Below are 14,349 nucleotides of genomic sequence, written 5' to 3'. Positions count from 1 at the left end.
GAATGTGACAGTTGTGAATGAGGTGGGCTGGTGTGATCCAAGCAATGCTTCAGGTACATGTTAATGTGGGGTGCTTTAATGATGTGTGTCTGTATGTGTACTGTAATTACCTTTAAGATGTGCCAGCCACGAAATCCTTTTGACAAAAAAGCATTTTGCTCTTGAAAATGCATTTAATTTATTTCTGAATTTCAGCATCACTGGCACCAAAACTGGATATAGGTTAGCTGCTGCCTCAAGGGCCAAGACCTCCAGGGACCCTGTGGTTCACTGTCAGTTGCTTTTTGGCAATTTTGATTACTTTCAAAATGTGTTTTCAAATTAGCAATATCAACTGGTCCTGTCTTTTTACTTTCTAAATTATGGTGTGTTTCATCAAACTACCACAAACTAACTGGCATACAGATAACTTGGGACCAGGCAAGAAGTCCAGTATATGTGTATCAGTTGGTTCCTGGGTCTTAGTTTAGTTTCTGTGCAAACTAAAATGAAGCTATCTATATCTATAGTGTGATGTGTGCACTGTACTGTGGCAACGGAGGCCCCCAAACAGGTTGATCTGGCCAGCAACTGCAAAATGTGTACGTTTAAATCAAATCACCCACTGCAGAATCAAATTGTGAACACAACAAAGACAGTTTCATTTTTACACATCCAGCATTAACATATTAGACGTTCACTCTTTTAGCTCTGTCTTTGGTCTCCTGAGAGAAATCATCTGCCTCTCGCTGCAGAATGAGCCACTGTGTTTACCAGTCCCTCACTGCACCTCTCTACTTGCTGCTGAGCAGGCAGTGTACAGTGGATTTATTTTATTTTTTTCTAAAAAAAACAGTGTTGAACATGAATCCAAACAGTGAATGCTGTCTGGACAGATAAACAATCAGCTGAAACTCACCATGAAGTTCTGTAAAGCCGATGGGAGCTGCATATTGGGGTTTTAATTCTCTGTAGGTACATGGCTACAAGCAACCCCTTTCATACGGTCATTAATAAATCATAAAAATATAAACTATGGCTGCTTTAATCATAATGTGGGACCTGGCATCATTTAAAAGACACACACACACACACACGCTGGATGTACAGTAATCTTTTATTTCTTCAGGAGGCAACTCATGAGAATATTATTTACAATACTGGGCTGACACTGGGACCATTTGGTGTCCCTGCTGGGGCTGAATTATAGCAATAATCTGGTCTCAGAAAGAGGGCCAACAGTTTACAAGCTTGTCTGGACTTTTCCTTCAAAAAGTTGCATGACATTTTCAACAGGGCTTTAACTTTAGCTAAATGAAATGGATCAGAAGAAATGTTCCTCAGAAAGATGAAAGTGCAACCCTAAAGTAAAGCTTTTATTTTGGTATGAGAGCAGAACAGATTCAGTTTCTTACAACAGAATCACTCCTGTTCATTTCCCACATTGTCTAACTTCCATTTACAACAACTCTTTTAAACATCCATTAATAATGTTATTATTATTATAAGTGTTTTCTCACAGTACAACCCCAAAGTATAGTGCTTTCAATTTAAAGCCCTTACATTATCTCACTCTGCAAATCACTATATTCAATATTTAACTGTGATCGGGTAGAGAAGCACTTGAAGCCTAATTTATCAAAAGTAGTTTCAGTTTCAACGTTGTGCAACAAAAAGTGCACATTAACAACAGCAGCCCGATTCTCTTTATATGGAAGTTCTGACACATTCATGTGGAGTTGGCCCCTGGTTAACCCTAATTGGCCCTGCTGTGGACATCTGGACACCCAATGGACAAAAGAAACCGAGGACATGTTGGGATGTGAGAGGGGCGATACAGAAAACAGAGGGGGCCGAGACAGGCAGTGATGTCGTGATATAATCAGGCTTTATTACTGGAGTCTCTGAAATTTAAAATCATTCAAACATCTGGTCTCTTTGTTGTTTAGCTCCATGCATCCATCTGTCCTTCCCTTTGTCACAAAGTCCGTCCTAACTTCCACCTCACGCTCCCTCCCTCTCACGTGCTTCCCTCTCAGTCCTCCAGCGCCAGTGTGTTGAGTTCCTCGTCGAGCTCTTCCAGATCTTCTCCCGTGAAGAGGTTCTCATCCACCGGAACCTCCTCCTCCTCCTCTTCTTCGTCCTCCTCCCCTCCTCCGTCCTCCCCGCCTCCCTCTGCTCCCGAAAGACCGTTTGCCTCAGCGCCACCGCAAGCTCCGTTCAGCAGTTCCTCTGTAGACAGAAGAGGAATAAGTAAGTTGTAAGTTATGATTCTAACTAAATGTATTTGCTGGTAACAGATAGTTCGGCCTACCAACTAGGCAGAAATCACTAATGAGTACGTTTTTCTTACCATTGTCTGTTTCCGTTGGCTGAGTCTTTTTCCTAGAGGTGAAGCGGTCCGTAGATGCTACGGTAATGCCTGTGTTGTCGACCTCTTGTGGAACGAAACGGGATAAGTCTATGTCCTGAAACTCTGTGCTGCTGATCTGTAATGAAAATAAATAAGGTTTAGAGAAGAGTGTGCCACAAAGACAGAGGCTAAAATAACATGAAAGTAATATGTTGATGATATCTGGTACAGTTTGGTCTGTGAGAATAAATAGTGAAAATAAAAGTTTCCTTCATGTTGGTTACTACTGAACAACAAACTCAAGCAGATGTGTTTGCTTTTGATTTATTGTACCAGTGTACTCGAGGTAAAACCTGTCATTTATTATCCATTGTGTCTAACATACCAAATACTGAATGTTAGTTAACATGTCCCAAAGTGTGTTGGTGATATACGGTGATAAGGAGTCCTCGTGTGTTAATTTAAGTCCAGCTGTATAAATAAGGATTTATTTTTTTATAGTGATGTTTGCTTAAATAAGGGACCTGATTTATAGTTAGACAAATTATTACACATTTTAGGGTTTTTTTTAAATCCACCAGGAATAATAGCTAAATTGTGTTTAATTAAGTTAAGAATAAAAAATGTCTTGTTGGTGCATTAAACATGTTACGTATTAATTAACTGCCTGGATCTACACAGCAGCACACAGCAGGTGTGGATAATTAACAGGCAAATCATTTGTTGTGTGAAAAAGCAGGCAGCTGCAATTCAGCAGGAATTAGACCATTTAAAGCACTCTGCATCACCTGTAAGAAAGCTCAATTATAATGTCTTATGAATGAGAGTAAACAGTGTACTGGAAAATGTTGCCGTCTCATCTTTGAGATGTGGAAACTGTAGGGATTACACATCATCCACATCACCAGAGCCTCACTTTTCGTTTGACCTCTCTTTGTGCAGCCAGCGTTTGCTGCTGTTACTTTTCAATTTATGTGCTAAACCTGGAAATGTGGGCTTTATTTGGGATACATTTTGAACACCATTACAGGACATTAGTGCAGTAAGAGACACATAAATGACATTTTCACTGTAAAAGCCACAGCCATGATCTCACGTGGAGCACTACAACAAGCACTTTAAAAGTGACCTGCAGATAACTGCCTGACAACACCAACCTCACAGCATAACCAAAATAAGCTGGGAAACGCTGACAGACTGAGAGCAGACATCACAACACTGTCATACTGCAGATATTCTGTAAACAATGTAAACTATATTAGACACCAAATAATGTTGAGTGCAGTTATTGTGCTGGGACATCTCACTTCAAGTGCGAGCACAAATCAATATGAAGTCATACAAAGCCAAATGAAATAACCATTGACTGCAGGAGGTTATGATCTCCACAGAAGGCAGAGTCTCACATTCTGTGACTGTGCCACAAACAGGGATGTCACCTGAACCGATGCTAAGGTACCACGTCGATACCAAAATTCTGCAAATACTCTAGTCGGCTGTTAAATGCCACAGGAAGAAGATTATGTCACGTGCAGGTGATTTAGTTGCGAAACTTTTGTGCAGAGTTCACAGTTGTCAGCTCTCTCCTCCGTCTGTGTCTCTGGTATCAACTGCTAAATTTGTTCATAATCATTTCATATTTACCTCTTCCATATCATCTTCCTCCTCATCGCTGACATATCGAGTGTCATCGGCTTCAGCATCATCGTCGTCGACCAACTCTGGACGGAACTCGAACACCTCACGGCCGCTCACCTACAGATCATGTGATCAAATCAAATCCAGTATTAGTGTGGAAATAAATACTGTTTGCTATATATAGCATCTGTGACCACAGAAATCAAACAGCTACCTGACAACTCTGTGACAAATACACACTCACACACCAGCTGGAGCCAAACTTACCACTAGCGATTTTCCAGCCCTAAAGTCGGCCTTCTTCTTCTCCATCTCCTCCCTCGCTTTGTCCACCTGTTAATCAATTAAAACGTTTATGCACATAAGATTCGTAAAACATTTTATGATTTATTTGTGGAATTAAACTACATGCGAGTATTTCCTGAATCATCACAAGACCTCATTTGCACAGGGAAATGTAAGGGACTTGGAATTGCCCAGACAAACTGATGCTAATAAAGCAAACGTGTTCCAACCTTCTCCTGCCTTTTCCTCTTCTTCCAAGCCAGGAAGGTCTCCAGGGTGATCCGGGTCACATCGGCACCGAGAGCTGCACGCTGCAGGGAGAGAGGCGGACATCAGGATGTGGAGAGTAAAGACAGCTTCCATGGTAATAACAGTCACATGCAGTATTTAGAAAGCATTTCACATCAGACCTTGTGTGGTAGCCCTGATGGAGGAGCTCAACGGTTAGGCAACAATATCTTAAGGGAACTGGTTACATTTCCCAGTTTGGTTCTCAGATTTATTTCTGAGTTGTTTTTTTACTGATCAATGATCTTTCTTTTGTTTCCAGTCTATCTGTATAGACTGGCATTTTACAATTTAACTAATTCTGTTTCATTGAGCTCATCTTTATTGTAGTATACTTTAATGTGCATATGTGAAGCACTGTTTTTAAAAGATGTAATGAGGCGTAATAAAGTTTATTTACCTAATAATTGCTAGTACTAATGTCAGCTTGTTAGCCAACATCTAACAGAATGGTGAGCTAACCACCACGTGTTACCACGTTAGACTCAAACACTAACATTTCTACTGGATGGAACTGTGGTGAGCAGTTGTGTATTTATGTTTAAGCTTTCTTACAGCTGGGTGGCAAATTGAAGAACAAACTCTTGTTTTGGAGAGGAGGCTTGACGAAATGCTACTTACATTTATCATCATCATTCTACAACAACTTCCAGACAACAATCTATTTTTCTAAACAAATTTCTTTATCATTTAAAGATGCTGTCTACACTGGACCTCCATGATGGCAGCAACCATGTTTGTTGAGATTTGGTGCAAAATCCAGTTTATGGAATAAAGATGGATGCACATAAGTAAAGTGATGAAGCATCCCCAGTAGCATTCCTTTCAGCCCATTTTTTCCAAGCCCCCTATTCTGCTCCTATTCACCACAAGCCTCTAAAAATATTTGCTGGATTGGAGTATCATCATAGAGACTTTGCCTCTCCCCATCCATCCATACCTCGTTTTCTATGAGTTCCTCCAGCGAAATTTCATCCTCTTTCTCCTCCTTCTTCTTGTCTTTTTTCAGCACAAAGCCAGGTGGAAGGGCATGTCGGTACATGCAGACATCGGCCCCTCCTGGACACACCCAGAACCAGCCGTACTTATTATTCTCTATGGCGTCCAGGAAGTGCTTACACACCTGCAACAACACAACAGAGTAGATAATGTTACAGAGAGGGTACAGGGATATCAGACTGTATTTAGCTGGCCGAATTTTAAGTTCAAGTGACTGTCAAGTGGTTCCATGTGTTTGGGGACAAAACAGCATCTCATAATGACCTCATAATCACTGATGGACTTATTCCATCACTGACAGAAATGTACTGCCTTTTGTTTTCATTTAAACTGAGAGAGACATTGAGAGTCAGTTGGCCCCTCAACATGTCTCTCTCAGCACAGTTCATTATCAATTATCAAATGGACATTTGATGGACCATTTCATTTCCCTGTCTTCATTCATTATTAACTCAGACTTACAATTTGTGTTTTGGCTTTCTTCTTCTCAGCCTCTCCGTGTTTTTTGTTGACCACCTCCTCCAACTTCTTTTCGTCCCAGTTGTCCATGGTGTCTAAATGGAACATACCAGGCCCAGTGTTAATTAATTCAACAAGTAATCAAGCATTTTTCACAAAAACGTTTACTAGGAATGCACAACAGAGAGCTTTTCGTGGTCATTTCGGGTAACATGAATACTAATATTTTTATATGTCACTACAATACCAACATGTATACCGTTTACACCTACTGACTTTATATGTTTAACACTGTAGCTGTACTTCTTGGTGCAGATGCAACATTCTTACAAAAAACAAAAAACATCACTTAATTAGAATCTGTCCCGTTTTGTCATGTAACAGTCACTGTTTCTGAGAATCTGCATTAAGTAAGGGAGGGGTAGTTACGTTTTTGCAACAGGGTGTGAGGGTGTTGGTGCATATATCTTTCTCTTCTGTGTTTCAAGACTAAATTATCTCCAAACTAAGGAAATGTTGAGTTATGCTATTATACTGTTACAGCTGTCTCATGGTACAGCACAAGCTCCACCTGTACATATAGAATTCTTGGAGACAAAACAATATGGGGACTACTGGATATCTTTGTAGTACTGTTTAATTACTAATTCATTAATTTGTAATATAATATTTTGCTATGGGCTTGAAATTGCATCATTACATTTTCATGAAACCATCAGACGTATGATGTAAGTCTGATATGTAAAATGTGAATTATATTAATATTGGCTCCCTATACCGATACAGGATCTGATTGGTCCCAACTCTAACATCACTTAGCACTATACAGTTTTATCCTTGTCATCCTACACTATACACTGACCTTTCTCCAGCTCTTCATCTCGTTCATCCACGTAGACGCTTCTCTTCTCACATTTCCTCTCCATTGACAAATCATGGCTGAACTTGCACTTGTCACCTTTAGTACACTGGCCCTGCTTAAAGAACGCGCACAGCACTGACTTTGGGTCAACACCTGAGGACAAGAGAGAAGAGTAAGTAATTAATGATCTTTTCTAGTAAACTGGTCAATTTAATAAACACACACACAAGCAACCGGCAAATATATTTACACATATATAGTTATATTTTTACATGAACAACTAAAATGAGAAACTAACAGTTAAAATTGATTCTTTCACTTGGTTACCTTTGCTGACTTTCTGGGCGGCGACTACAGGTTTAAACAGCTCATTGAGTTCGTCCAATTCTTTCTTCTTGTCTGTCTTTTTATTGGTCTTATCTGCATCACCCTGGACATGCACGCACACACACACACACACACACACACACACACACACACACACACACACCCACACGCACACACACACACACAGACAGTAGATATAGTTAAAGATGATTTGAGCCAATGACATTAGCTTGTTTTGTAAGTAGTTGTTTTATTCGTTGTACATATCTGAGCACTCAGATCTGTATATCTACCATACAGACAGGAGACTAAACTCCTGATAGGTGGTGCCATCTAGTCAACTAAAAGTTGTCTCTGACAAATGTGGCATTTTCCTAGCTGATATTTAAAATTATTTGGAATAGTGAGGGAAAAAAAGTAGAGTTAGAAAGCGAGGAGGGAGACAATCAGTGCTATTAAAGAATGGGGAAAAACAGATAGTGAGAGCAAGAATTGCTTCCTAACCGGTCTGACACTCTTGACTTGCTGGGTTACGTTCTTGATGAACTTCTGCTGCTTGGCCCCTTTCTTGTTCTTCAAGCCAAATGTCTTGTCCTAGAAAAAAAAAAGCCAAACAAGAGTTACTTTCATTGACAACACACCCAGAGATGCCACTTGTAGCAGCACAGATCTTATTGGCCTCTATACACTGTGATTTCGGCCTGCCCCAGATGAGAATTTTAGAAGCATTTAGAAGCATCAATAAAGTTGCTTCTACATTGCACTGGTACACACGTCCACCAACATCTGATGTAGAGCTCTGGTGGTCAAATCCCACTATGTGACTGTCGCTGGTTGGTTTACAGATGACCCACATCTACAAACCCACTATAAAGTTGCAGGATATACTGGTAAATATAATAATATAATTTTTTGCAGCCAAATATTATAATAATATGAAACAGTATACATGCAATTATTGAAGAGTTAAAAACACAAACAAAACAAAAAACGCTCGTCTTTTAATGCATTTTCAAATAATCAGAATGGCACAGAAAACAGGGACACGAGTTGACACTGCATCTCTGCTTTTGCATTCGTGTCGATTCTGTATCACAACAGTAATATTCAGACATGCATCACACAAGTGTGACGTGAAGCTGCAAAGTTGCTGTTATCACAGTGTGTAGAGGTAGTAAAATTCAGGCTAATGCAGCTGCTTTGGTTATATAAACACCAATATGTGGACACAATGGTAATTAGTAAGCGATTTCAGGGAAAACCAGAATCTTATTTGAGCCACACAGAGCTGGCTACTTAGGAAAGGGGCAAAAGACAGAAAGTAAGATTCATTATATCACGTTGCTATAATCTGTCAACAACCACTGGGTCAACAACAATCTGTATCAGCAAATTGAATCTTATTAAATCAGATGTGACAACTTTTTACTGATGGATTGTCTGGAATCACTTTTCTTGTGACTATACAAGACGGATTGTTTCTAAAACAGTTTCTTTTTCAGCATAAATATTTACAGACTCTTAAATAAGATTTAGATAAAATAACGTACATTTTCAGAGAAACAAGGCTGTGTAACAATGCATTAGCCTGTCCCTCTATCGTTTCTGACTTCATTACCTTGTCTGTGGCACTCATTGGTTCACACTCAAAGACATAAATATATAATTTCATTGTTAAGGGTCAGTGATTTCCCAAAATAGCTGGGCACTGTAACCAGTGTGTTTAGAGACTATATTCAGCCACAGGTTAACATGTCACCCTGTGCAACCATGTGGCTCACGAGTTTTCAATAGTTTCTGGACAACAATGGAGGTCCATGGCAAAGTGAAATAAGTTATATTAGGCCTTATTTACAGTCAGTACTTGTTAACTAAATATATTCATTGTTGGTTTTGGTCTTTCCATGGGATTACAGGTGACAGGCAAAGTGCTATTAATCTAGTGGGCTTGCTCAGTATCACTACCTGTTGTGAAATTAGACTGATGATAGATATTTGCCAACTCGTGACATTCAGAGCAAATAAAACATCTGTCTTCATGAATTAAATCACCTAAGATCAAACTTTTCTGACACACTCCCAGGATATTAAACCATCTGGCACACGATTACACGTTGCAGTCCAATCTGAGCCTGTACAGCAGCAAAAGGCGGCTAACGCTACCAAGCCGGTATGGTCCCATTGACAGAGAAATATAACACGGTCTTATGGTTAGCGGAGCCAACATCGGCAATAACAGTGCTCTCACTGACAACACGCAAATCACGTTTTAAAATGACAAACTTTTCTCCTGTTTTAGCTCGGCATCGAAACTGCCTCAAATGTGGTCCCTCGTCCGTCCTGTAAGGCCGACTACAACAGGCCCGCCGCACCGCGCTCTGCTGCCCGTTCATGTATTCAAAAACAACCAAGCTAATCATAGAATATAGTAGAAATACGTTATGTTATAGCAAATACTTTGGGCTACTGACTAAAGGGACATATATCAACCTTAAAAAGGACAAGTGTGAGCACTTACTGGGCCGGTCGGCCCTGCTAGGAGCTGGACCACCCCCGTAAGATACATGCATTTGTGACAGTTGGCTAAGTTGCTTACGATTGAATTATAGTGGTTTGCATTTGTATTAAACGGCTATTACATTAACAACAACGACTGATGAACAATTAGGTAACGCTGACAACTACCAAGAGACCAGTGTAACTTTAGCTTTTACTTGTCGGCACTTGTGTTAGCTTCGGTTAGCACTGACCGACTGCCACGGTGCGGCGGTCCGTTAGCTGACGAGCTAGCGAGCTAGCGCCAACGCTAAATACCCACATGCTAACTCGTGTTATTTTTACCTCAATTATCTTTTCCTTTTTCTTCTCTTGAGTTTTTTTATTTCCCGCAGGCTGGGCGGGTTTCTTCGGAGGCATGTTGGCTCAAGTACAGCTTATCAACGCGTATAGCCAAATAAAATGTATTTTAATGTGATGTTTCGGCTGGGAAGTCAGCTCCACATTACCCAGTTGTTGCTAACACAGCAACGGCGCTCGCCGCTCTAGGCCACATGTGAGTTGTTGATGTTCTGTGGCGTCATCACGCACAACCAGAGGCATGACGGGTACTGTAGTCAATTGAACATATATACGTTTATCCAGATAACTAAAACATGTTAAAACAAACATGAAAACCTAAAGTGTTTCGTGGAATAGGCACATTGATTAATCCAGAAAGTACGTGTGTGTATCATTTAGGAGGCTCTGTTGGCAGAAATGGAAATGGTTTGTTTTCAATAGTGTATAATCACCTGAATCTAAGAATCGTTGTGTTTTTCTTACTTAATAATGATCTAATAGAGCGGGTCCTTTTCCGTGGAGGGCGCCATGATGAACCGCCTTGTTTATGTAGTATCCCAGAAGAGACAAACCAAATACTGGCTTTTTGGGTGTTTCGTAGCTTCGACTCAGAAGGTGATCCTACACACTTGACCTTTAACTAAGCCAATATTTCTGTTTCTCCCTTTACTGGTCTGCTCTTTATTTCATTTTGTTTCATAGGATTTTATAAGCTTTAACCAGGTAAAAGTGTAATTTAGATTAAAGCCTCTTATTCAACACAGACCAGACCATAACCGACATCACACACAACATAAATGAGCAATTAATACTCACACAGATCACAGAAGGTCACGTTCTTTATAATATTGGATTTAAGTTGAAGCGGGAGAGGAATCATGTACTATTTATTTTATGCACCTTATTATAATATATTTTTTATTCATAATGGGTTTTGGCTAGTGCACAGCACGTGGAGTAAGGGTTTCAGTCAGGGTCCACTATAAATCCATTGCAGTTTTAGCATTTAACCGCCAGGTGGCAGTGTTGCAATATCTGCCGGTTGAGGTGAGAAGTAACAGATGAGAAAGGGACTGACTAGTGGTCAAGTATAATCCAAATTCCAACATACAGTATATCCTCAGAGAGCACATTGATATCAGGATGTGAACAAGAATAAGAAATAAGGTCCATAAAAAAAGGAACTGTGACTTTGAGCACCTGAATGGAAAAATGAACACTGGTATATTGGAAAAGTCTTATTGAATTATGACTAAAGAGATTTTCTCCATTATGTTAGTTTAAGAAAACCACTATGGAGTTACGAGTATCTGGTTATTACAGAATCAGCTACATGCAAAATTCCAGTTTGTTTGTTTGTCTTTGATTCACGCCACACCCTAGCACCTATAACAACTAAATTCAAACATCGTGGCTTGAGACCAGAGAAGCCAAATGGCAAAGCTGTAGATGATTGGGTGAATGGTTTTGGGGGAGTTTACATAAATACACTGTTTAAAAAATTCAGTATGGTGTAGAAACGGATGTTCCTGTGTACATCTGATTCACCTCATCCCAAGAAATCATGAGAAAAAAAATGGTGTTTCTACAATAGGTGGTTTACAAATAATTGTCCTAAGTATAAAAAAGATTGTTACAGAGCCACCATCTGGCTAGACTGTTTTATTAGCATTTTGCCTCTATTTAATAGTTTGATTATACAGACTGCCAGTCAATTAAGACACCCCTGGTATAACTTTTACTGCCCGAGTATTGAAGGAAATTTTAGACCTATCTGGAAACCTTGGCTGTGTATAGGTTGTATGGTCTCTGAGCTCTAAGTGCTTCGGGGGGGAAATTAGGGGAAAGGAGAAAAAGAAGAAGAGCAACAACCTCTGCAATAACAGGGCTGCAGTCCATTGTGTTTGAACTCCTGCTAAGAAGAAAACCCCTTTTTGTAACCAGGAGCGTGAGACTGTGTCATGGCTGCAGGGCGGAGAGCCAACCAGCAGTGGTTTTACCGCCTCAGCTGCTGATTCAACTTGATTTAATTAGATTTCACTGAAGTTACTAATGTGATTTCATCTGGCACATTTGACGTGTGTGGCCTTCATCCACATCCTGTCTCAGTTCGTCGGCCAGTTCACTGTTTAGGATATTTGTATGTGTGTGTGTGTGTGTGTGTCATACGGCATACTACGACACAGTCATGAGCCAAAATGGGTCACACACGCCTGCTCCTTTTGGGCTCTCATTTGCTCTTGTGTGTTTTAATGAGCCTTAGTTTTAAGGGACAACATTTACCCAGTTTGGGTTCCCACATAATGACAGTCCTACTCGTGTGCTTTAATGAGTCCCAGAGTGAGACAATGAATTTGTTCTAGTAACAGCATCCTTGGCTGCAAACATGTCATCAAGTCATGTGTTTGCATGTTCTGTGCTGTCTGTGTGCCTGCTCACATGCTCTGATGCGACTTTATTTCATTTAATCTGATGTGGAGATATTTATTTATGACACATTTGTCATGCATGGTGCTGCTCCACCGTGCAGCTCGGTTAGCCGGTGAATGCGTGTGTGTGTGCGTGCGTATATAATAACCTATATTGACACAACTCCTGACTGCATGGCTGAGGGCTAGATTTTAAGACAACAGAGGTGGGTAATATTGCCTCGAGCAAACTTTCTCTCCGTGTTCCTCTCTTTCTCTTTCTCCCACTCCCTCTTTTTCTCTTTCTGTGAGGATCTTTGTGTGTGTGTGTGTGTGAGAGAGAGAGAGAGAGAGAGAGAGGGCAGTCTAATAAATCACTGTATCTGCTACATTTCCATTTTTCTTCATATTCATACAAACATCGATCTTTGCTGCAGAGGCCATGCATGTCATGTACACACACAAACACAAGCACACACATGTATGCACTTGAATCCACTAACGCCTGCAGATGGAAGGAAAACATCCCTCGCCTAATTAGCAAAGCACAACAGTCGATCTTCTTCCTGTGGCATCTGAGAAAACTTGACACCACACAACCTATCCCAGTCCAATTTTTCTGAGGCAGTAATCGAAAGCGTCCTGGTATTCAGTCTGGCTCGCCCTCCTCCTGCTTCCAAGGACAAACTGCAGCACCTTGTCTGTACTGCTGACTGCTGAGGGGTCATCGGCTGTCATTTGCTCCCCCATCAAGCAGCTGCAGGACACCAGGGTCAAAGAAAAGGGCAGGAAAGATTGCCTCCAACCAGGCCCACCCAGGCAACTACCTGCTCCAAAAGAAAAAAAGAAAACTTATCTGTGGATGGAAAAGGAGTGTACTGCTGCATAAAGACCCAGACCCCCCATCACCTTACCGCCTTTTTTCCCTGCACACTGCTGAGATCTCATCAGTCTTTGTGCTGAAGTTGATGTAATTTCCTCTTTTTTTCTCTTTTTTTTTGTGAATCCCACGTTCCCCTCAAACCTGCCTTGTCTACATTTGGTTTAGATGATAGTTTCCTACATTTCCCACAACCCCAAGGGAGCAGGTGTGAACTTGTTGTATTTAGCTCTGTGTTTTATGTTAAGGTAATGAGCAATAGCAGGAGCAGGAGTGGTGGTGACAGCAAGAGAACGCGGTTTCTTCATCCGAGAAAAGGGAGAATCGTATCCTTTTACTGATAACACAACTCGTCTGCTGGATGTATTGTACTGGTCCCTTGAGGGTACTGTCGGTGGAGTGATTGTTGTGTGTTCCTCTTCTCTTGGTGGATTTCTTTCTCTCTGTGTGACGGTTGAAAGTCGGTGCAAAATGAAGAGTCTAGAAAGAAGTGCTTTGCTCAATAATCCTGAGGGACTGACACCAAAACAGCATGTTTAGCCTGCTGTTGATGTTTGAGAGAAATTTAGTGCTGCATTTGTGGCCCTTTTTACTTTTTTATACCATTGTAGCTGCATCGGAAATATCTTATAATATCCATGGAAAAACAGAGCACCAAACAAGAATTTGAGATATCTTCCAGTTGCTATTTTAAACAATGTTAAACTGGAGGAGGATTTTTCCTTTAACTAGCTGTCCCATTATTCACTAACTGTAGAATAAAATGTCTCTACTCCTTCTCACAACTGAATAGAAATATTTGTAAACCTTATTACTGTCAGTCATAAGTGCTACACCAATTCCTTTTGGTGATTTTATTGCAGTATATTCAGCTATTGACTCCCTGCAGGGTTTTAGCAGCTCATTGTCTGTGTGGCATAAAACACTTTCTTTGTGATTTCACTTGTGTTCCTTTATTTTATTGCATTCCCACTACGCTTTTTTATTGTATATTTCTATTCCATTATTTTATTGTTAACTCCATCTGCAAACT

General features: G+C 40.4%; 1 protein-coding gene across 1 annotated transcript; it reads right to left on the bottom strand.

Annotated features, from left to right (window-relative positions):
• Positions 1-1,078: 1,078 nt before the first annotated feature.
• Positions 1,079-10,244, bottom strand: zc3h15 (zinc finger CCCH-type containing 15). Its single transcript, XM_051380511.1, has 11 exons — positions 10,032-10,244; positions 7,695-7,784; positions 7,191-7,293; positions 6,864-7,016; positions 6,005-6,096; positions 5,484-5,666; positions 4,486-4,566; positions 4,238-4,303; positions 3,977-4,087; positions 2,333-2,468; positions 1,079-2,211 (listed from the first exon to the last, which is right to left on the bottom strand). The coding sequence occupies exons 1-11, from the start codon at positions 10,104-10,106 to the stop codon at positions 2,015-2,017; spliced, it is 1,287 nt and encodes a 428-aa protein (XP_051236471.1). The 5' UTR covers positions 10,107-10,244; the 3' UTR covers positions 1,079-2,014.
• Between the last annotated feature and the right edge of the window lie 4,105 nt (positions 10,245-14,349).

Source organism: Dicentrarchus labrax, unplaced genomic scaffold (genome assembly GCF_905237075.1).
Source record: "Dicentrarchus labrax unplaced genomic scaffold, dlabrax2021, whole genome shotgun sequence".
NCBI classification, from domain to species: Eukaryota; Metazoa; Chordata; class Actinopteri; family Moronidae; genus Dicentrarchus; species Dicentrarchus labrax.
The sequence above is the reverse complement of the archived record's forward strand: the minus strand, read 5'-3'. Positions and strand labels throughout refer to the sequence as shown.